This window comes from Pseudorasbora parva, chromosome 8 (assembly GCF_024679245.1).
Source record: "Pseudorasbora parva isolate DD20220531a chromosome 8, ASM2467924v1, whole genome shotgun sequence".
NCBI classification, from domain to species: Eukaryota; Metazoa; Chordata; class Actinopteri; order Cypriniformes; family Gobionidae; genus Pseudorasbora; species Pseudorasbora parva.
In genome coordinates, this window is record NC_090179.1 from 34,801,091 (window position 1) to 34,824,587 (window position 23,497).

At 36.9% G+C, this 23,497-nt stretch overlaps 1 protein-coding gene across 4 annotated transcripts in view; it reads right to left on the reverse strand.

The window, feature by feature from the left end:
* zgc:172282 (leucine-rich repeat and fibronectin type III domain-containing protein 1-like protein) overlaps positions 1–23,497 on the reverse strand; it is a 164,788-nt gene that overhangs the window by 48,853 nt on the left and 92,438 nt on the right. For all 4 annotated transcript variants that reach the window (XM_067451012.1, XM_067451011.1, XM_067451009.1 and 1 more), the window contains one exon: positions 14,451–15,841. In XM_067451012.1, the coding sequence (XP_067307113.1) occupies positions 14,451–15,829 (1,379 nt within the window). In that variant the 5' untranslated portion in view covers positions 15,830–15,841. The remainder of the gene's footprint in view (positions 1–14,450; positions 15,842–23,497) is intronic.

Sequence of the window (23,497 nt, forward strand, 5' to 3'; positions counted from 1 at the left end):
ATCTTCAGTTGATTCTCTCTAAAACACTTTCAAAATCACAAAGAAAAGGAAAGGTTAAGTATATATTGTGATATGTGATGCATGTTTAAAGATATAGACATATTTTTATGATTAGATTTAACATTTTAAATTGTAATCAGGCACCAAATATTAAAGCTGACAGTTTGTTTTTAATAATACATACACTGATAAAAAAAAAAAAGTAGTGAAGTGAAGTAAATACAAAAAAAATAATAAATAACTATATTAGTACTCAATTCAAGCTTGTAAAAAAATGTGTAATATTGGCATTATAAAACTAAGTAAAGCTACTCAACTTTTTTCATACTGGCATTGCCATTATGCACTGGGGTTTGAATAATTAATGAGGTTGATTTTTTTTCCCAGCTGTATTTACACTGTGTTATCCAAAACGGTCACATGAGAGTGTCTCTCAATAGTACAAGTGTGCACGCTGCGGAATGTATACCCCAAAATAAAGTGTGTGCGTAAAATAAACCATAAAATGCGTATCTGTGTATACTGTTAAATGCCAAAACTCATCTTGACATATACATTCCATGACATTGCACACTCGTAATATTGATAAGCATTTTCCCTCTCGTGTGATCGGGCTCGTTTTATTATTGCTTTTGTTGTTAAAAGGAACTTGCTATTTTGTGACATTTGGAGATAATTTTTAACTCAATGACATTAGCAATCAGCTCAATTTTCATTTTCCTTCAGTAATTTTCCTTCAGTTCTCTCAGTAATTGCGGTACATTCTGTGGTTTTCTCCGATCACATTTGAACTCTTTCCCCGCCAGTGTATTTATAAATAATAATAATAATAATAATAATAATAATAATAATAATAATAATAATAATAATTTAGCAGCCACTGCCAGGCTGCTTGATTATTTTCCATTTTTGACCATTTTCATAAAAATGTAATATCCCATAGAATATTTTATTCTATGAATATCAGAGTATGATTATTTATGCAATATATCAAAAGAAGGAACTGACCCTCTTCTTTAAAAAACAAAACAAAACCTTTTTATCTAGCTTCTTGCATTCTTTTTTAATCAACTCTTGAATATGGGTAAGTTTCACAAAAAAAAGGAACATTTTGAACAAAAAGCTCAAAGAAACGAACAAAGAAAATCAAGTTTTTGTTAAAAACTCGAATTCAGATCAGATTCAGAGCGATGATCAAACACAGATGGAGTAGATCGAGTCAATCAACACCCCTAATGCTTACACAGTCCTGTAGCTCGTCCTGGGTCCACATTTCATTCACTAACATCAGGCAGTTTTGATTTATATGATGTTTAATGTTGATGATCACGGTTTTTTGCATATGCATCTGCTTGCATACAGTCACTTGTTTTACTCCGTCTTAATCACGTGTGTTTTGATCAGGAGATTCATTACTCATTCAGAAGAAGCATAATAGCGCTCCCTATAGCGTCTGATAGTGAAAACACTGAAAGCCGGAAAATTCTGTTTTTGGCAGGGAAGCGTTTTATCACAAATAACAGAAAATTCTGTGTTTGGTGGGGAAAGAGTTAACCATTAATCAGTGAACAGAGGGCTCTGTGAAGAACAATGACTTTGATGTTTTGTATGGTTTGAGATGACATACGTCACGACCAAGCTCAATATATTAATGTGGGGTTTTAACCTTTTTTTCTGTTAGAAATTACACATTTAACTTTGTATTCAAGAAGACAACATGGTCTGAGGCAAAAAGAATCATTCTCTTTCAGAACAAAGATCCCAAGTTCTTTTGTTTTGCTAGATTAGCATCTTTCTTTTTTAAGGCTACCTGTTGTCGGCTGTCATTAAAATCACTATCTAGGGCAGGGAGAACCGTTTTATCTGCAGGGCGGTGGCACGTCATTTTAATTAAAGTGTGTAGTCTTACTCCGGTAGAGGGAGGGGAGCCATAGTGACGTCCATAATTAAAAATTGATCTGGGGCACTGCATGCATGATGAAATCCCTAGGAGGGAGGAAGAGAAGACGAGGAACTGTTGATCGAAATGCAAACTCGACATTTTGACAGTCTGCATCTTTAGGTGGCATATAAGGGTATGCATTGCAATAGGGCTGGGGAAAAAAAGACAGTGTCAAAATCTGGTTAGTAAAAAAATCAATGCATGTGTTCTGTGTTGTTTTTTTTACGCACAATACTGATCAAAAATTTGGGGTCGAAAAAATAGTTTAATGTTGTTAAAAATAAGTCTTAAGAAGGCTGCATTTATTTGATCAATTTGATCTAAAATACTAAATATTTAATATATTTGAATTATTTATTCCTGTGATGTCAAAGTGATTGTAATTTTTTTAGAAACTTTCCATTTGTTGATTATCTTTAATGAATACATTTAGCAACAATAGGCCTCATTCATGAAACATTCACAAACATGTTAAGTAAACCTTTTTCCAGATTTGCAAACACTTCAAGAACCTCAGATTGAATAGTCTAACACATGATTCTACTGCCCAATGAATAAAGGCAAGAAAAGGTTAATATGCATACTTAGCTTGAATTGGCATAGTGAACTACAGTAGGAGCTCAACCAGCAAGATTGACAATAGCAAAATTGTATTACTAGATAACTGACAAGTAGTTAATATTGTTTGCACAATTACAGTGTTTGGATGAGGATTTGTAAACCAACATTAATCTAGATTACAACCTAAATCTACCCAGATAATGACCTTTCATAACGATATGGCAATGGCATCGCATGCATAGAGTTAGGCATCTGAAAATCAAGGAATGTTGAAGATAACACTGGCTTCATGCTCTCTACCACTGCAGTCCAGAAATGCCCTTGCTGGGAGTCTTTTTAATAAGCTCATCAGTCATTCATGATGAATGAAACATTAGCCCCTCTCTGTCTCCCAGTTCCCACATTAACCATCTGCTAATCAGGACTGATTGGGCACAACTACTCTTAAGTTCACCCAGGGAAACATGAACACGACACATCACAGCCGTCATCTGTCATTATCAGTATGTGGGCTGTGTTTGTTTGCCTGTGTAACATGCAAAACAACCTCACCTGACTGAGCCACGGGAAACAATCCTATAAGAAGAAGCCTGGTAGGAACATCCTATGCTAAAGACCAGCATTTAAAACACACAAATCATGCGGCAGCTGTAGTCTGCTCAATGGAAATATATTGCTTTAACAAGGAAATATATTTGGCGTCGGCTGCAAATAGCGATAGTAGCAACTAGATTATATTTCCACTCAGTAAAAATAGCATATTTTCTTAATGATAATTGCTATTTACACTAAGTGCAAATAACAATAGATGCTATTTACTCCAAGTGTTAATAGCAACTAGATTATATTTACACTCAGGGAAAATAACATTTTCTTAGCATTAGATTATATTACTAAGGGTGAATAGCTGTAGATTTGATTTACTAAGTGAAAATAAAAGTAGCAGTTCTTTGTCATATAACTTGTAATTACATGTAATTTATCATTTGTTTTGACAGATACATACTATGTGCACCTCAGTATTGTTGTACATTAAATGGTGCAATAATAACAACAGTGTGAATTATTATTTTTATTTTTATTATTAAATAGATGCAGCCTTAAAGGAACACTAAAAGTCCTCCTTACACCTATCCCTAACCACACACAATAAGCTTTTATTATTATTAAACATTTTGTTTGCCACTATATTTCCCCATTTAGAACATTTTCTTAATTGTAATTGAAAATAAATGCCTTTCCGATGTGATTTGTGATGAGAAAAGAGAGAAGAGCAAGCTTTGCAAAAGGCAGATTCGAAGCTGTGTTGATCACGACAAAACAGTGATCTATTAGCTATGCAAACGCTTTACTAATTGCGCCACTGAAGACGTGAATTATGAACTTTTTAAAAAAAAATGTTATTGTTTGGCACAGCCAAGTTAGGCGGAGCTGGTGTTAGGCGGAGCTAGTGCAAATAGCACTTCCCAACAAGGCATGCTATTTGCACTTAGTGTGAATAGACTGTATATATTTTAACATTCATATACCAGGTGCATGGTCGTTTCACAATCACTACTCATGTGAGCGGGACAGATGATACAGGTATGCCCAATTATTTCTCACAACAGGACATGGTGCAGTCAAATTTCAGCATAGGCTTCTTTTAGATGGCACATTTTCATTTCATGAAATAATTATCTGTGTTAATAATGGAGACAATTTTGGGGCTGTCACGGTTATGTTTTATTTAGTTTCATTGACATGTTCGGTCTAGTTTCATTGTCAAGGGCTGCATCCAAATTGCATACTCTCTTGAGTAGGTATTGTGTATAAGTAATATTTTGCAACCACCAAAAAGTAATTTCGGCCCCACTTTATATTAGGTGGCCTTAACAACTATGTACTTACTTTAAAAAATAAATAAGTACAATGTACTTATTGTGTTCATATTGTATTGTACACATGCTGATATTGTGATGGGATACAGGTAAATTTAGGGATGGGCAAGTTTAAGGGTAGTGTTAGGTGTAAGGGAGGTATTAAAATCCTTCACCCCTTGGCCTCATGGGATAGTAAAGTGTCCATTTTATTCGCTACATTTGTCTACACTTTAAGGGAACTATGAATTCATACCTATTATTTTCAGCTACAATATAGTAGGGAAGTGTGCGATTTAGGATGCAGCGATGGTTTTTGTTGTTTCCTTGTTTCTTACCATGGTTTCTAATAGAGTTACACACCGTTTCCTTGTTCCGTTCATCATCCCTGTGTATTTAAACCCTCTGTTCAGTTCAATTCGGTGTCTGGTGTCTTCATTGCTAAAGGGTTAGTTCACCCAAAACATTAAATGCTGTCATTAATTACTCACCCTCATGTCGTTCTAAACCTGCAAGACTTTTATTAATTTTTAATGAAACCTGAGAGGTTTCTGAACCAGCCACAGGCAGCAATTTAATCACTTTCAAGGCCCAGAAAGGTAGTAAAGACATCCGTAAAATAGTTACATGTGACTCCAGTGGCTCAACCTTAATTTTTATGAAGTGATGAGAATAATTTTGTGAGCAAAAAACAAACAAAAATAATGCTTTTATTCAAGAATTTCTTCTCAACTGTGTCAGTCTCCTACGCCATTAACGTGGTGTAACCAGTGCAGCATTTCCGAGTTCTACGTCAGAAAGCCGGCTCACCATTGGCTAGCTCCTGCATCAACATCGGCCAATGTGAGCTGGTGTTCTGACGTAGAATTTGGAAGTGCTGCACTGTATTAACAACAATTTTAAACTGCCTAGGAGACAGCCTTACTGTGATGGTAACATTAGATTGATCTTCTTGATGCTAACAGATCTTTTACTTGTTTCATTGTGGATCTAACCTATGACATGGGGTAAACACAGGTGAGCTAATATGATAGGATTATGAAAACTATAGAGAAGAAAACATATAACAATAGTCTAAATAGATGTATTTTCCCCCCCACTAAAAAGAGCGTCTTACAATCAGCTATTGAAAACAAGAGTGTAACAGACTGGCAGGTTGCACCAACCATCTGTCGCCGCTGTTTGAATAACAAGCATATCCACCTTTTCCATCCAAAGGCACAATTTACATTGCCTGCTTTTAAAGCACACATGATCTGATCTAATTAAGATTTCAGGGAAGCTCTGGACTTTGCTTTCGTCTGGCTGTGAAGTGGATAATTGCTATGTTTCTTTAAAAGCATCTGCTGGGGGCCCAGTGAAAATAAAACCCTGGATTTTTCGGTGCTGGTTTAATATCCATTAAGAAAGCAATTAGCAGATTGCTAAGAGTAAAACCTTTCTGCCATTTGTATTAGCAGAACACCCATCTGCCCCTGTGTTGGGTGGCAACTAATTAAAAGTAGCAACACTTAGTTCACTTCATTTGCAGTCACATGAAAGAAGTTTGGCTGTTTTTAAAATAGTAGCTACAGCTTTGTCAGTTCTCTTTTTTTTTCTGCTTTTGATCTATTATTTATATGTTTTCCATAATTTTAGCCTTATTTTAATAAACATAAATCATTTGAAGTAGTTTAGTTGGTAACACTTTGCAATAAGGTCTCATTCATGACCATTAGTTAATGAATCAGCTAACATGAGCTAACCATGAGCAATACGGCAGTGGCTCAGTGGTTCATGTAGGTTGTCTACAAACCGAAAGGTTGGTGGTTCGATCCCCGGTTCCACCTGACCAAGTGTTGAAGTGTCCTTGAGCAAGACACCTAACCCCAGTTGCTCCCAATGAGCTGGATGGTGCCTTACATGGCTGACATCACTGTCGGTGTATGAATGGGTGAATGTGAGGAAAAATGTAAAGTGCTTTGGATGGCCATATGATCTGTTAAAAGCGCTATATAAATACAGTCCATTTACCAATACATTTGTTATTCTTTGTTAACGCTAGTCAAAAAAAAAAAAAAAAAAAAAAAAACCCAGCTGTTCATGTTAGTCCACAGTGCATTAACTAATGTTAACAGGTTTTGAATAATGTATTAGTAAATGTTGAAATTAACATCAACAAATGTAAATAAATGCTTTATAAGTGCAGTTCCTTATTAGTCCATTATTACAACTAATGTAGTTAACTAATGAACTTCATTGTAAAGTTTTATAGTTTAGATTTAGTCACCAATTAGAGCACTGCTTCTAGGCAGTGTACATATGTATAAGTCTAACCCACATTTTTTGAGGTTATTCTTTGTTTGTTTTGTTTTAAAAAATCTGATTTTTTTCTTCTTAAGTATACTTCTTAAGTATACAAAACCCTGCCCATTTAAATAGCAACATAGTTGAAACCTTCTTTATCTACTTTAATAGATTTTTTTTTACCAACTCTATTATCCATCCATGTGTCTCATGACATTACCACTGTGTGATTCACACTTAAACAGTACAGAAATAACCAATATTGCACATGAACATACCCACAATACTCATGCTACTGTCACTCGCACCAACTGTGAATTTCAGCACGTCATTCGCTCTATTCGCTTGTCACTCTGTATTTATCCCCATTTCAGACAAGTTTTCCCTGGGGAGTTTGTGTTTCACAGAAAACCCGGTTAAATCCCGTCTGAATTGAACATGTCCGGCTAACTCTCTACTCCTCCACTTATAATATACTGTATGCTGACCTTGTCAAGTTCATAAGTAATGATATATTTGGCATTACACTACTTGGTCCACCTTAATTATAGATTATGGCTTTTTGACAACTTTATAGCAAAACATTCTAGTAAAATAACTGTTGTTGGTTCTAGTACTGCTGGAATCCCATCCGAGTACTGTAAATAAATAAGGAAAGCCTGATCACAAACTGTTTTGAACTACTTTAAGAGTCAAGTATGGTCCTCATTTGATTTAATTCCTCCCTATGAAAGTCTTACACATTTCAATCCTGTCCGAATCAAATCACATGCTAATTGTTAAAGGGTTAGTTCATCCAAATATTCTGTCATTAATAACTCATTAACGTTCCAAACCCTTAAGACATTTGTTCGTCTTTGGAACACACATTAAGATATTTTTGAGCTCTCTGTCCCCGCCATAGACAGCTATTTATTAAAATAGTCCATGTGACTCCAGTGGTTCAACATTCATTTTATGAAGTGACGCAAAAAAACAAACAAAAAAAAAACAACTTTGTTCAACAATTTCTTCTCGTCTGTGTCAGTCTCCTATGCTGCTGACATAGTAAATACAGTCCAGTGCTTCCAAGTTATTTCAGACCCGCACCAGAATGCCGGCTTACCATTGGCCGAAGCTGTTTGTGTGTGATGCTGATGCAGGAGCCAACGTAAACTGCGTAGGAAACTCACACAGACGAGAAGAAATTGTTGAATAAAGTCGTTATTTGTGTTTGTTGGTTTTTTTACGCATAAAAATAATTCTCGTCACTAAATGAAGTTAAGGTTGAACCACTGGAGACTTTTTAAACAATGATTTCACTACCTTTCTGGGCATTGAAAGTGTTAATTAAATAGCTATCTATGGAGGGGACAGAGAGCTCTCGGATTTCATTGAAAATATTTATTTGTGCTCCGAAGATGAACAATTTTTTTTTCCGGGTTTGGACCGACACAAGGGTGAGTAATTAATGGCGGAAATTACATTTTTGGGTGAACTAACACTTTAATTAAACACTGTTTGGAAAATGTATTCCATCCAAAGTGTGCTTATCGGATTTTAGAATTACAAGATGGAATGGAAATAGAACAACAACAAAAAAAGAGTGTTATGGCTGTTAAATAACATTGTCTCGATCTGTAATTTATGAGGAGCTGCTTTTAACCACTTTTACCATGCGCTACATGGAAAAGCTTATTTTCTGCAGTCTTACACAAGGCTTTCTTAAGGATCTTTATTTAAGGAACACAGCTGTGCTCTTTTCTTCCTCAAAATAAAACACTCAGAGAATAAGTATTACCCTCACAAGACGTGCTTTAAAGATGTGCTGCTTAGAGCATTCTTTTGCCACAATGAAAAATTGCATCTGAACTTAATTTGTGCTTGCTGATAGATGTGTACGCTTTCTTCCCAACAGACACCTCTGTGAGCAAAGCCACTTAATCAATCCATTCTAGCAGACACTTTTCAATGACAATTACATTTTCATTATACTTCCAGCCGGTTTAATTAATCTCCTGTACACATTAGCTTATGGCTGTACTAGCACAAGGTTCAACCGAAGGATGGCATCAAATGTGATTTGGATTACCTGCTGTAGATAATCTAAATGTGCATTCACTCACTGTCAAAAAATGAAAACTTCTGTATTATACAATAGGAATGCCCACTAATAGTCTGCTATCCATTATTCGACCAAAATTGTATTAGTCATTTAGTCACAAAAAAATAAAACTCCACAGGAAGTGACAAAATCATGCAGCCCGTGGCAGACAGATCATTAACAGCAGGAAATCCAAAATTTTGCCCTTCATTCATCGACATCAAATATGGCTTATCACTTGAAACATGTAAGTAGTAGCAACTTTTTAAGTCTGTTCGCTCTAGCGTTAACCTAGCTAAATGAGCACTAGTATATAGGTGCATATCTGTGCTTGTGTGGAGAGCGCACTTACTGCATGACAGGCGCCGGCGCAATCACTTGCATTTATGTAATTTACTTTAAATGCTCCATGCTTTAATGCAAACTGTAAAAGGCCTACTTTTGTTGCGCATGATCTGCCGTCTCAGTGAACTTGAGCAAGTAACAAAAAATAAAAAATAATAATAGGTAAATAATAAGCCTATAGAAATATTTAAATGCCTAGTTTTAAGTTAACCAATTCAAGTGGAAAGCAAATATTCTCTGATTATGTAATCCTGAAACATGCATAGGTATTGTTGTTTTTAATCTCTGCAGTCAAAAACACAGAAAACAATACATTATTTGAATGTTTAGTCTATTTACAGTTTTTATTTTATTTTTTATTTTTTATGCCACATTCATAAAATATGTTTGCTGGTGGGATAGTTTAGGTGCTGATTAACCCCTAAGAAGCCTGAGCTGTTTTGGGGCATTTTAGAAGTTTTGACATGCTCTGACATTTGTGCTTTTTTCAGTTGCTTATAAACACATTAATGGCAAAGATTAATCACACTGTATTCAGCACAAACTGGGTTACCATAATATGTGAGCAACATGTATATACATGCATGTATTTTTGACAGAATAGAACAGAGTTTTGAAAAATGTGTTTTAAAATTGGGGCATCCAAACACACAATAGATGTGCAGCCACAAGACTTTTGACTAATGGGTGTTGTTGCCTTGAATTTTTGATTCAAACTGATGTGAGAATCATTGAGCCAGCTAATTCACGTAATGCAATACATTGATTTAAATTTTGTAAGACAATTTTTCTTTACAAAAAAAAAAAAAAAAAAACTTCTTTAAAAAAAAAAAAAACATAGAACCAAAATGCAAAAAAAGAGAAAAATCCTACCTTTCGTTTAAGTACATTACTTTGGTGGTAAAAAAATCACAGATTTGGAAAGAAAAAAAAAAAAACCTTGAAATCACATGTCCCACAATTATTGACACCCCTGATGTTAATACTTTGTTCCACCCCCTTTTGCCAACAAGAGATCACTTAATCTTCTCCTATAACATTTCACAAGATTGGAGAACACAGAAAGAGGGATCTTTGACCATTCTTTTTTACACAATCTTTCTAGATCATCCAGTGTCCTGGGTCCTCCCTTATGCACTCTCCTCTTTAGCTCACCCCACAGGTTTTCGATTGGGTTGAGGTCTGGGGACTGAGATGGCCTGCTGAACCATTTTTTGTGTAGATTTGATGGTTGTTTTGGAGACTTTGTGACCCCAAGATGCCACTCTTTGATGCAATTCTGTGACAGTGAGCTTAGGACATTTTTTTTTACTTTTCTTACCATCTTCCTCACTATGTGTTGTGGGACCTCTTCCAGCCTTGTTTGTCACTGTTTAGTTGTTTTAAACTTCTTAATGATTGCTCTGACTATAGATACGGGGAAGTTAAGGCGAGTGGCTATTTTCTTGTAGCCATTGCCTGACTTATGAAGGTCGACACACATCTGCCTTACTTGAATAGTGTGTTTTCTTGTCTTTGCCATGTTGACAAATGGGTAAGAGAATTAGGCCTCTATGTCACATCATATTTAAACCCCAGGGAAGCAGGAACTCCTAATAAATTACTAATTAAAATTTCCTAGATACTCTAACCAACTTTAGCAACTACAGAAAAATATATTTAGAAAAAAATTAATTACATTTTTCAGATGAATTGTTAGAGGTGCCAATAATTGTGGGACACATGATTTCAAGGTGTTTTTTTTTTCCTAAATGTGTGATTTTTTTTACCACCAAAGTAATGTGCTTAAATGAAAAGTTGGATTTTCCTCTTATTTGCATTTGGGTTCTATGTTGTTTTAAAAAAAGGGAGAATTTTTAGAAGTCCACAACCACATCTTAAACAGGGGTGCCAATAATTGTGGAGGGCACTGTATATGCTTATCACACCTGAGGCACAAAGGCTCATCACTAGGCACGTTTACATTTGTCATTCCGATTAAAATAATTCCGATTGAAAGATTTAGTGGACTGTTTACATGAGACCACATGAGACGTTATCTAAACCGATGTGGGGTTTACATGTGCTGGCTTTCAATCGTAATTATCACAGAGCAGTTTGTCTGCCGCTTCAGAAATGTTGATGCTGTCCTCTCCAGCCGCTGAAATGTGTTCACGGATGCCATAATAACAGTCAACCGTCACCAGGATTTATACGGTTTTATAAAAGCTATTTATTTGTTGTAAAGTGTAATCATCTCAGAATAAAATTAATTCTTCTGTCAGGCGCAGTTGAAGTAAAACATGCCTGGGACAAATGCTGTCAAGATGAGAGGATGTAGCCTATGTCTATGCCATTATGCCAACATTATCCTCATAACTTCTTACAAAATCAAAAGTTTACCCCTCAGAAAAATTTACTTTCCTCTCAACATAATAGCCGTTGTGTGAGCGCGGCGCGTGGTCAGTAAGGACGCGCACTCAAAAGTAATCGGGTCAGGTCGGTATATTTTTTCGTTTGATCTTTTCATGAAAAGGTTTATCCCACCCCTCTCAAACCGATTACAATTTCATTCGGTTTGAGCATTTGTATTCCGATTGAGGTGTTTATATGGAGCTTTTTTATTCGGATTGGACTTTTAAACCGATTACAGTGCTCCATGTAAATGCACCTACTGATGATCCAATCACAATATCATCAATATCATCAATATCATCACTGATAATGAGCTGCATAATGAATGAGCTTCAGGTACATGACTGAGATGGAGCTATAAGCAACAGGACCAAGTAAACATATTTTGTTGTAGTTTATTTAGAATGTAGTCAACAAAGGCGCATTACAAAAGCCTATTATATTTTAAATTATCAAAAGATTTGTCTTCACTGCAAAACATGCTCTTCTTTATTTTTCTTGTTTTCAGTCCAAATATCAAAAATTGTATGTGTATTATATAAAGGCAATTAAAGGCTCCTTATTATGATTTATGGCTTAATAATAAAAGTGTGTGATTAGTCAACTAAGGGCTTAAATGAACGACTACTAGTCGACTAGAAAAATATTTAGTTGGTGACAGCCCTACTATACAGTATGCTAAAAAAAAAAAAAAACTACGCCAAAAAAACGTATATTAACAAATGCATTGTTTTCGAAAAAAAGTCAGTGAAAAATACCCGGATGACCTGCTATCTGGATGAGCCTCTACTTCATTCCAATGTTTTACTGGCATCTACTGGCCTGCGTGAATCATCCATCCATTCATTGACTTTTTAAACATGGCTTTGTTATTGTTACATTCAAAGTTTGACAAACTTTGCTTTTTTTTAACTCTCTATTTTATTTTTAATTCATATTACATTCAGGAATATCATCTCAAAGTCTTCAATTAATTTTATGAATGATGCACAACAAATTACTAAAGTGCAGATGCCCCTATGTTGCTCATTCACAATATTAATATTCATACTCGCATACCTACATTTCAGTCTTATAGGTGGCCTTAAAAATGCATAAGAAACATGGATTCATGGTTCAGAGTGTTCTTGTCCCCTCCAGCTGTCCTCTAGTGTGAAAAGAAAGCAGAAACCTATTTTGATATGTCTGTCTCTATTCGTCTGTTCTTTTTGGAAAGGCTGTTCTAATGTGTTACTCTTAGCTGTCAGTGGTACATTGACTTCCTGTGGCATCTTGTCAGAAGAAAGTGTGGCCAATATCATCACTGATAATAGCGCACAAGTGCCTGTCAAAATTCAGCGTAGCCTTTATGGATTGTTAACTGTTTATGTACCATAAATGTATTTACCCCGATCATGTCACTGGCTTTAATAGAGAAAAGCTGTACAATCTGTGTGACCTAGACAAACCTATTGACACGCTTATCCGGTCAGGAGGAGAAGCATTGTGGAGATTTGGTTAAAAGGTTAAAAGAGAAAGCTTAAGCAAAAAGGACTGGATGCCTGTTTTAGAATCAATCGATGTGCTTTAATGCGCATGATGTTTGGCAAGCTGGACTTCTCCTTGGGATGACCCAGTTTCCAAGAGTTTCACAATAATTCACTCTTAAATGGATAAGTCACCCAAAAAAATGTAATATTTGCACTGCTTACGCTCGCGGTGTGAAATAGACCAAAGTCTTTTGATGTTATGTGATAGTGTTTTATGAGTAAAATATAAAAATTATTATTTGCCATACCCTTCTCTAAAACCTTCCAAATAAATAATGACGAAATTTTCTCTTTGGGTTAACTGTCCCTTTACATTTATTATACTTTTTTTTTTTTTTTTTGGTATTATGTGGTATTATGTTGGTATTATCTAATATTGTATATAGATAACAATATTAGGAGTGTCTTTAGCATAGCTAACTTTTTTTTGTGTGTTAATGTTACATTTTCCATTACTTCCCTTTGCCTTTTTCATCCAATCCAACATGTGTAGAATGTTCTTCTATCCCTGACCCAACAATACTATACATCTACCAGTATGATTCATAAAGCCAAAGAACCCTATCTTTAATCCATTCAGTTTTTTTTCTTTTTTTTTTCTTCCATTCGTTTCACTGTAGCATTTTGCCCAAGGTTGTGAGATGGATACTAACTCACGGTCTTCCCCAGACTAATTAAACATACCAAACAGCTGTGAATGAGGAGATATCACAATGGGTGTGGAATCTAAACATTAGCAAAGACAAATTAGCCTGGTTTGTGCCCACCTCTCCCAGCACAGATTTTGTTTTCACTTTCACGTCAAAAAGAATCATCTGTTACTCTGACCATAGAGTCATCCTCTCTGATATGTCTGCCTTCTTTCATGAATGGGATTTCGGAGGCTCAAAAGAACATTGTGCACAAACACTTTGCATTTTGGATATCCCACAGCTTAGAAAGTGCTCTGGGAATACATGGCCCATAAACAGTGCAACTTCTGACAGATTTTCTCTTTTATCGTGACAAAGACATCCTGCAGTGCAATACAAATGAAGTTTTTCCTGTCATTTTTTGTCCTTCTGAAAAATGGAGCATAAGGCAGGTCCATAGAGATGAAGGCCACTGATTTTTCAACAATACAGTAAATAGCAACACAACACATGGACAACATATCATTGTAATAAACATATATAGGAGACGGTTGGAAATGTTTTTACATATGCAATTGCACCACAAGAACCTTGCTGTTAATACAACCATTGAGAAATATATCCCTCTAGATCTCTTCTGTACTCCTGGTGGTTCTACTATCATCGCCATGTCTCTTTGTCAGTTTACATCGAACCAGTGTTGACTAATTGTGCAAACATTTAGATATGCATTTGCACCACAATAATGTTAGCTATGTTAGCACAACCATTTATCCTTCTATAACCATAATTAGGTTTCACAAAATAATAGTGTCTTACCTGTAGACCAAGGTGTCATCTGCAGTGCTGTTGTACTGAATCTGATACATCCTGATTCCAGGGAAATGTTGTTGCGAAGGCCACCTGATGAGTGCAGAATTTGCCGTAAGCTCAGCAAGTACCACCTTCCTCTCCTGAGACCTGGTCTCATTGCTGACTGATGAAGTCGACTTAGCAGAGGTTAGAATATCAGATGGTCCTGGATCAGGTTCTCGGATCCGGTTAGTGCTGTTAGCTAAGTGTGGCAGTGGGCTGACCACCAACTCCACCGTGCCTGTAGACTCACCCGCAGCATTAGATGCAATGCAGGTGAAGACTCCCGTATCCTTCAGGGAAGTAATGTTGATCTCCAAGCTCCCGTTGCTAAAGCTTAAAGTACGGGAGGTGTTTGCAATCAAACGGCCCTCTGGGGATATCCAGTGAACGTCTGGATCTGGATCCCCATTGGCCTTGCATTTCAGGCTGGTGGGTTGACCCTCCATGACAAAGGTTTTGGGAGATTTCCTTGTAATCACAGGGGGATCACAGATGAACTCCTCTTCTGGGATTGTCCAGAAGTACTTTGCCGTAAGGTCGGGAGGTGACGCGCACGTTTCCAGGTCATCCTCTCGCGTTACCCTCCTTAGCCAGAGTAGCTCGCAGTTACAATGTAGCGGGTTCCCTCCAAAACTAAGGACGAGGGAGGAAAGTGGGGACCCTTTTGACTTGGCATAAACTGGTATTCTAAGGAACAAGGGGTCAGGGGGTATTTTCTTTAGCTTGTTGGATGTCATATCCAGACGTGCTAGTTTGTGTAGGTTCGAAAAGACACCTAGAGGGACATGCTCTATAAGGTTATGGTCCATGTTGAGAGTGTTCACATTGGTGAGGCGTCCTATAGTCTCCCATGGGATATCCACCAGGTTATTGTACGAAAGATCCAGGTCCTCGAGAGTCCCCAAAAAGTCATCAAATGCATGTGGCGAGATGTTGTGGAGTTGATTGTTGGCAAGGATTAGGTGCCGTAGGTTAGTCAGTCCTCGGAAGTGGTCGTCCGTGATGACGCTTAGGCGGTTACTGTCCAGGTGTAGCGCACGTAGCCGCTTAAGATCGGCAAAAGCATAAGGCAAAATCTGGCTGATGGTATTGCGGGAAAGCGTCAGGTGCAGGAGACTGGTCATGTTTGCAAAATCCCTCCGCCTTACTGCGGTGATAAAGTTCTCAGTGAGACGCAGCTCCACTGTACGCCGGTCGATGACTGTTGGCACAAAAAGCAGGCCGGTCTTGGCACAGAGGATGGCTAGAGATGGCGACAGGTTCTGGCACATGCAACGCTTGGGGCATAGCTGCCCCGAAGCAGACACAGCCAGCACCAGTAGGGACAAGATCAGCCACTCCATCTCTAGGGGGAACTGCAAAACAAGCAGACACAGTGTGTCAATGTGACAACATGTACTCTACAGCAGAAGTTCAAAGCCAATGACTTTGTAAAATGCAATGTCACTGTATTGGATCTATATCCCTAAACAACAACATCATGATGTTAACACTGGCCTAGAGTAAGGGCAATCGTTTCTAATGAGTCACTTTTTGGGCTCTGCATACAAACCCACAGTCAAATTCAAGTTATTTGGGATCTCAGAAATTCTTTGAATGTGTAATTAACATTGATGTATCAAGGTGATACTTTGGGAATTATTGCATTGTATACATATACAGTATAAATATATGAATACACCTACAAAATAACACTAGATACATATTTTAGGGATACTTCCAACCCTGGAAACATATAGATATATAAATAAAACAATGTATTGCATTTAAAAATACATACAGCTCTGGTTTGTTGTAAAGCAGTGCTTAATCATCACAGTGAAATGCTTTATAACATGTACTGCTTTCATTTCTATTGGAAACCTGTTTTACAGGTGCTTTGTCCTTGTGTGTTTCTGCAGTAGTCAGTTCTACAATATTCACCTCCTGTACTCCTGGTAGTTCTACTATTATTACCCTGCATCTTCATCAGTTTACATACGGTAGAACCAGTGGTGGCAAATATATGACAAAATTATACATTTTGTACAACTAAGACAATTATTTATTTATTTAATTTATTATGGAAATTATGCATTTTTTTTTTATCCATTATTTTTAGAATCTGATTAAACAACCTCTTTTAAATTGTGTCATTTGTTTGACTCCAAACTGTAATACAATAAGAAATGCAGAGCAAAAATCCAAATCGATGAAAATCGATCTTGAAATCGATTTTGCTGTGTCATTTGCATAAAGTTGACATTCAACAACTGGACAACAATTCGGAAAATCAATTATATACAAAAAAAAAAAAAAAATGGGCCTATTATTGAGACTTGTGCACAGCCTAAATGTTTATTGACACAGCCTAAATGTTCACACATTGCTCACTTAGATATGAGGCAAACTACTTGTATGTTTACTAAAATTGAATGCACTTAATTTAGATATAAGAATAGTATGGTTAACAGTATCACATGCTTTTTCAGGTCAATGAACACTGCTCACATCTAATACGAATCAATTATAAGGAAAAATTCAAGGCTTAACTGTCCTGCATGACACGTTACGTCATTTGGGGTCTCAGGTAGCCCAGATATAAAACATTAATGCACTGATTTTCTTTTTAACATGCTGCAATTCTTACTGGTGTACTTTAAAGCCGTTAGAGGTACACTCTAGCTGTTGTTTTGTTTAATTTATTTAATATTTATCTATAATGTCTTTTTGCTGGAATCAAACAGATCCCCCCAAAAAGTTATTAGAATGGATACCAACTACATTTGTATGAAGGTTAAACATAGGTGTTTTTCTGGTACTATGTATCAAAGCTTACAAAATATTTTTACCACTGCAAAACATTTTTTTTTTTTTTTTCATATTATAGGTACACAGAAATGTATAATCAAGTAAGTTTGTGTGGAAATGATGCAAGGTGGCGGAAATATATAACCTCTTGAAACTACATTACATATCCAAGTCTGCACTGCAACAAAACAAATAAAACATGTTTTCCTACATCTAACCAGATTCCTCTGAGTGCAAACATAGAAACATCAGAAGAAAAAGGAGGCCAGTGAAAAAAAAAAAAAAAAATCTCAAATATTCAATTCTCCTCATAGTAACAATAAAATAAATTAAAATTTTACAGATAACTTTCACTCTGAAACATCTTTATTTCATGAATTGAGTGCATCGCAGCAGGTCTTTAAGGTAAGCTCAAAATATTGTTTGTGTATATTAAGCTGCCATGCGAAAATACTGAATCCACAACATTACAGAAGCAAATCTGTCCTGCTGAAACTAAAAGTATTTTGCGCAGATGCATCTCATGAACTCTTTAATAGATTTATAGCTGTTATTGTGTGGTTATGCTATGATATCATAAAGCTGCTCCTCTTGTTGACAATATTTATGATATCATTTCTGCTGCTATGGCCGTTGGTTTTACAACATAACGGTCTACATGGAACTCATTATAGGGCATTAAATGTCTGATAGTGTGTCTTTTGGAATAAGGAATACTACACAAGGAATTAATAAGTCATGCCACAGTCGTCAATCAGTTATATATATATATATATATATATATATATATATATATATATATATATATATATATATATATATATATATATATATATATATAGTACTAAGAAATTAACACAGATAGAATCCAATGTAACCATGGACTTGATTATAGTTGCCAGGAGTGAGGCAAATGGATTTGCATCTCATTATACCATAGCTATGTTAAAAAACAAAACAAAAAACACTTACATGGCTTTGTTTGAAGCCTTCTCTGATCATCAAATTCATAGAAAGTTATCTCTGATGTACCCATCTGATTTGGCATCCAGTTAAATGCGTGTTATTCTGCACCACTGGCGTCAGCAAACAACGTGCTGGTCTTTGTACTTCCTTACTGAGTTATCTGTATTTCATTGTTGATTATTTGACATGATTCTGGATTGTTCTTCAAAGAATTATTCTTCGATTGCAGCTTTATAGGCAGTGTATAAAAGACACAATTTATACTACCACTCAAAGCTTGGTGTCACGCCTGATCGGTGTTGGTGTTTTGCTTGAGTAATGCTGTGTTTGAAATCGACCACCATACCAACCCTCATTCACTATTGCCTACATTACTCAACTAATATACTCCACTTAAAGGAGTGACTGAAAATGAATTCAGACACTGAGTGTGCCGGAAGGGCTGCTGCTTTTCCACAGATTCTGCTTGCTTTTTATTAACTATTTGAAACGTAGAAAACAGGCAGTTCTAGTAGTAACAAAAAGACTTATCTTGGACTCTGCCATGGAAACTAGCATGTATTACTGTAAGTAAACAACTTAATAATCAATTTAAAATTAATGTACACCTTTATGATATTATAGTGATGGGCACACTTTACTGTAACAAGCACCGTACTTCAAATGAGACGTTAAACCGAGGTCCTGACAATCTGTGGTCATTAAAAATCCCACTTCTCATAAGAGTAGGGGTGTAACCCCCGGTGTCCTGGCCAAATTCCCTCGATTGGCCCTTACCAATCATGGCCTCCTAATAATCCCCATCCACTGAATTGGCTCTATCACCCTCTCTCCTCTCCACCTATCGCTGGTGTGTGGTGAGCGCACTGGCGCCATTGTACTGTGGCTGCCGTCGCATCAAGTGGATGCTGCACACTGGTGGTGGTCGAGGAGAGAGCCCTGTCATGAGTGTAAAGCGCTTTGGGTGTACAGTAGTACATATGAAAGAGCTATATAAATGCCTCATTCATTCATTCAGCGTGTGACTCTCACAGTGCATTATCTAGCCGTTACATCAGTTGTACACTCGGGGAATTGTGAGATTGAATGAGTGCACTCAATAACGTCCACTATGATTTGGGACACCACTACAAATGGATGTCCCCTCAAATAGTGCCATATTGGGCAGGGGAGTGATTTCGGACAAAGCCTAAAGGCCACTACATACTCCACAAGAACAGACCTGGTTTGAGATTTCTCACAGCTTTTCTCGACACATCGCCTGAGCAGAACTTTTTCTTGCGGGTGTCCGAGAACTATTGTGTGATTGGTCAGACATTTAAAGTGGGCTGGGTTAATGTTGATGTTCGGCACCTGCTTTTCTTGTAAAGTATGGAACGTCCGGGCCAGAACGAACTCTGTTCTTGTTCTTGCCACCCCGAGAAAACGAACACATTTCTTTGTTCTTGCAGAGTATGTCCCAAGCTTTAGTTTTGTTCTTTTCTCAGTTCAAATTCCTGTGCTTTCCTTGTTTATGCTCTTCTGTTGCCATGGTTTTTGATTTTCCCTTTATGTGTTCCACCCGTGTCCTGTTAATTATCTTAATTAGTACCAGGCTGTGTCTGAAATCGCAACCCTTTCTCACTCTCAATGCGTCAAAATCTAAACTAAGGTCAAGAGCCTTCCGGGTCACAATGAAGACGCTAAAGATGCATTTTTCGATGTGGAGGGTGCTCCGTCCATTTCATTGAGAAACCTTTGGTGTCACACACAGACACATTGGGCAAGGGAACTTTATCACCATGATGAAATTATATATTGGGTTATGATTTTGTCATTATGACGTGTTGGAGTGTGATTCTCAGTTTAATCAGCCAGCATCATTTTATTTACACTATTTAGACAGATTTTAACATGTAACCCAACTCTATCTCATCCCTAAACCTACCCATTTGTTTTATATGATATAAAACACCAGATATAACAGGCAGATATAACTGCAGGCACAATTTATTCAAAAAGTACAAATATTCCAAGTGTTACGAGGCCAAACGATTGATTTATGTGAAGGAAATCTGCAAAAGTGATAAGAATATCATCATACAAAAATCATGCACATTAAATTTCAAATATTACCGTCCGAAGAAACGTTACGTCAGATAGTATAGTGAAATTCCATTGGCTCTCGTATGTCTCGTGACCAATTGTGTCTTTACGTCAGCTTTAATTGTAAAATGTCATTGGCTCTCGTGTGTCTTGTGACCGATTGCGTCATGCTCAAGAGTCGAGTGTAACATTTGAACATGTACACGGAGCGGCAGGATCATTATTTCAGGGATTAAAACATTAAGATCAACTCTGTTCTTTACATAAAGACATCGTATGACTTCAGAAGATCAATCCTTTTTGCAAAACCACAGGTTTAATACTCACTTGTTTTCAGTCGGTCCTTAAACTGGACTATATTAGTGAAGTAATAGGGAAAAGTGAATGACGGTATAGGGTGCAATTTCAAACAGAGCTCCAGTTGTTCTTTTGAACTTGAACCTTCTATTAATTGAAGAATCCTAAAAAAAATAATTTAAAAAAATAGCACATTCTCCATGACAAAAAAGAAAAATGTTTTCAGCATGTTTTCTACATTGGTAATTTTAAGAAATGTTTCCTGAGCACCAAAATCACATATTATAATGATTTCTGAAAGACCGTGTGACAGTGAAGACTGGAGTAATGCCCACTGAGAATTCAACATTGCAGGAAAAAATGTGGCTATATCTTAAAATATATCAAAATAGAAAACATGTATTTGACTTCTTTCAAACCATTAAAAACAAAACTTTTGAGAATAACAATAAACAAATTGAATGATGTTGTTCATTATTTTAAAAAAAGAACATATATATATCATAATTCAGATAGACCAGTTGAATCTACACATTAAACTATGATACTGTAGAAGAAAGTATTTTAAATTCAGTGACTCCTGTCTTGAGTCACTGAATTAAACTAAAGTCACATCTTATACAGTATAGAGGAATTTCCACTGGGAATTATTAAAAGATTAGTTCATAGCAATACTCAGATAAAAACCTAAATACCCTTCAGAACAGTATCCAATCCTTCTCTCTAAACGTCTCCATCTGTAAGCAGCTTAGATTTAAATACGAATGGTGGATAAAACTACCTCAAGTAGAAGGAGAGAGTGACACTCTTCCACTTCACTCCGATGCTAGCGAGAGGCAGTAAGTGATTTCCGGAGTCTTTCTACAGTTCCATGCCTCTGCAACTGACAGGAGTCCTACCCCAGCGTGCTCTGATGCAATGGAGATGGATTACCAAGTCCATGTTTCTTAGAGTGCCCATGGGCCTGTGAGGTAAAAGTGTGGTGAATCGATATGAACTTCCTTTTCCTGGAAGGAATGAAGAAAAATAGCTTACAGAATCTCAGAACCCTGACCAGATGCAACATTATTTTGCTTGTTTTGCACCATTATTTTAGCTTGTTTTTGTTTTGTCCGTCGATTCAAAGTGCAACTACTTTGCTGCAATACATTATGTATCATCATGTGACTCAAACCCCTTTGTGCTTCAATCAGTGTCATCCAGTGGAGAGCTCTAGAATCAAGCAATCACAGTAATCACATGCTGCCTTGGGACTTGAGACGTGACCCGCAGGGTGCATGTCATACTTGTCTGTCACTCACAGTATGTGCCGAATTACGAACTGAACGAAGGCTACTGTATGGAGCTTTTCAATTAAAAATTCACAATGGGTTTAATTTGGAACAATGGAGGCCCAGTCGGGTGTCATCAAAGATGGAGACTCCTTTGGGGTTCACCAAATTAGCTTGCGACACAGAGTAAAAACATAAAACTAAAACTATGAGACCAGCAGGGACACAGACCCGAGCTTTTTACACTGGATATCAGATGTCTCCAGCACGCATTCATCTTGGGGAAAATTATGCCCATTAGTTCATGTTGCTATGACAATCCAAAACAGAGAGTGCATTAATCATATCCCATTATCAGGCATTTTATCTTAACAGTGGGCCTGTGGTTTGATTCTCAGTATTGAACACTGATCTGAATTATGCCATCACAATGACACCCTGGTTTTTTTCTGAGCCAAAACATATATATTCAATCAACTGCTGTTAGCCATTTTCATTGTTCAAAATTTATTGTATCCATTACAATTAATCTATACTCTCAGACAAAAAGGTACAAAAGCTGTCACTGGGGCGTTACCTTTTCAAAAGGCACAGTATTTTGTACCAAAATAGTGCATATTAGTCCCTTAAAGGTACATATTGGTTCCAAAAGTGTAAATATTAGTACCTAAATGGATTATTATATTGTTCATTATACAATATATTGCCAAAAGTATTGGGACACCCCTTCAAATTATTACATGCAGGGGTTCCAATCACTTCCATGGCCCAAGGTATATAAAATCAAGCACCTAGGCATGCAGACTGCTTCTACAAACATGTGAAAGAATGGGCACTCTCAGGAGCTCGATGAATTTAAGCATGTTACCATGATTGTCACGGTCAGGAACACAAAGGAAAATGGTGCGAGGACTCATGTGCAGATAAAGGAAGATTTATTATAAAAATAAACATAAACACAAAACACAAAACAAAACCCATGAGGGGGAAAAAAACACATAATCAGAATAACAAAATACAAAACTTAACAAACCAACAGAGATCACAGGGAACCGGGAGACGTAGACAATACAACAATCCGACAAAGACTGAAAAACACAAAGAGCGGGAACAAATCAAGCAGGGAATCAGGGAACACAGGTGGGGCAAATTAAACCAATAATCAGATAACAAGGGGGAGGGATCAGACAATGACAGGAGCACCCACATGTGCACACAAGACAGGACAGGCATGTGACAATGATAGGTTTTTTACCTGTGCAATAAGTCCTTTCATGAAATTCCCTCACTACTAAATATTGCACTGTCAACTGTTAGGGGTATTATCACGAAGTGGAAGCAATTGGGAAAAACAGCAACTCAGATGGACGAGTCTGGGTTTGGTGGTTGCCAGGAAAACAGTACTTGCCTGACTGCATTGTACCAAGTGTAAAGTTTGGTAAGGGGTTGCTTTTCAGGGGCTGGCCTTGGCCCCTTAGTTCCAGTGAAAAGAACTCTTAATGCTTCAGCACACCAATACATTTTGACAATTTTGTGCTCCCAACTTTGTGGAATGGGAATGGCCCTTCCCTTTTCCAACATGACTGTGCACTAGTGCACAAA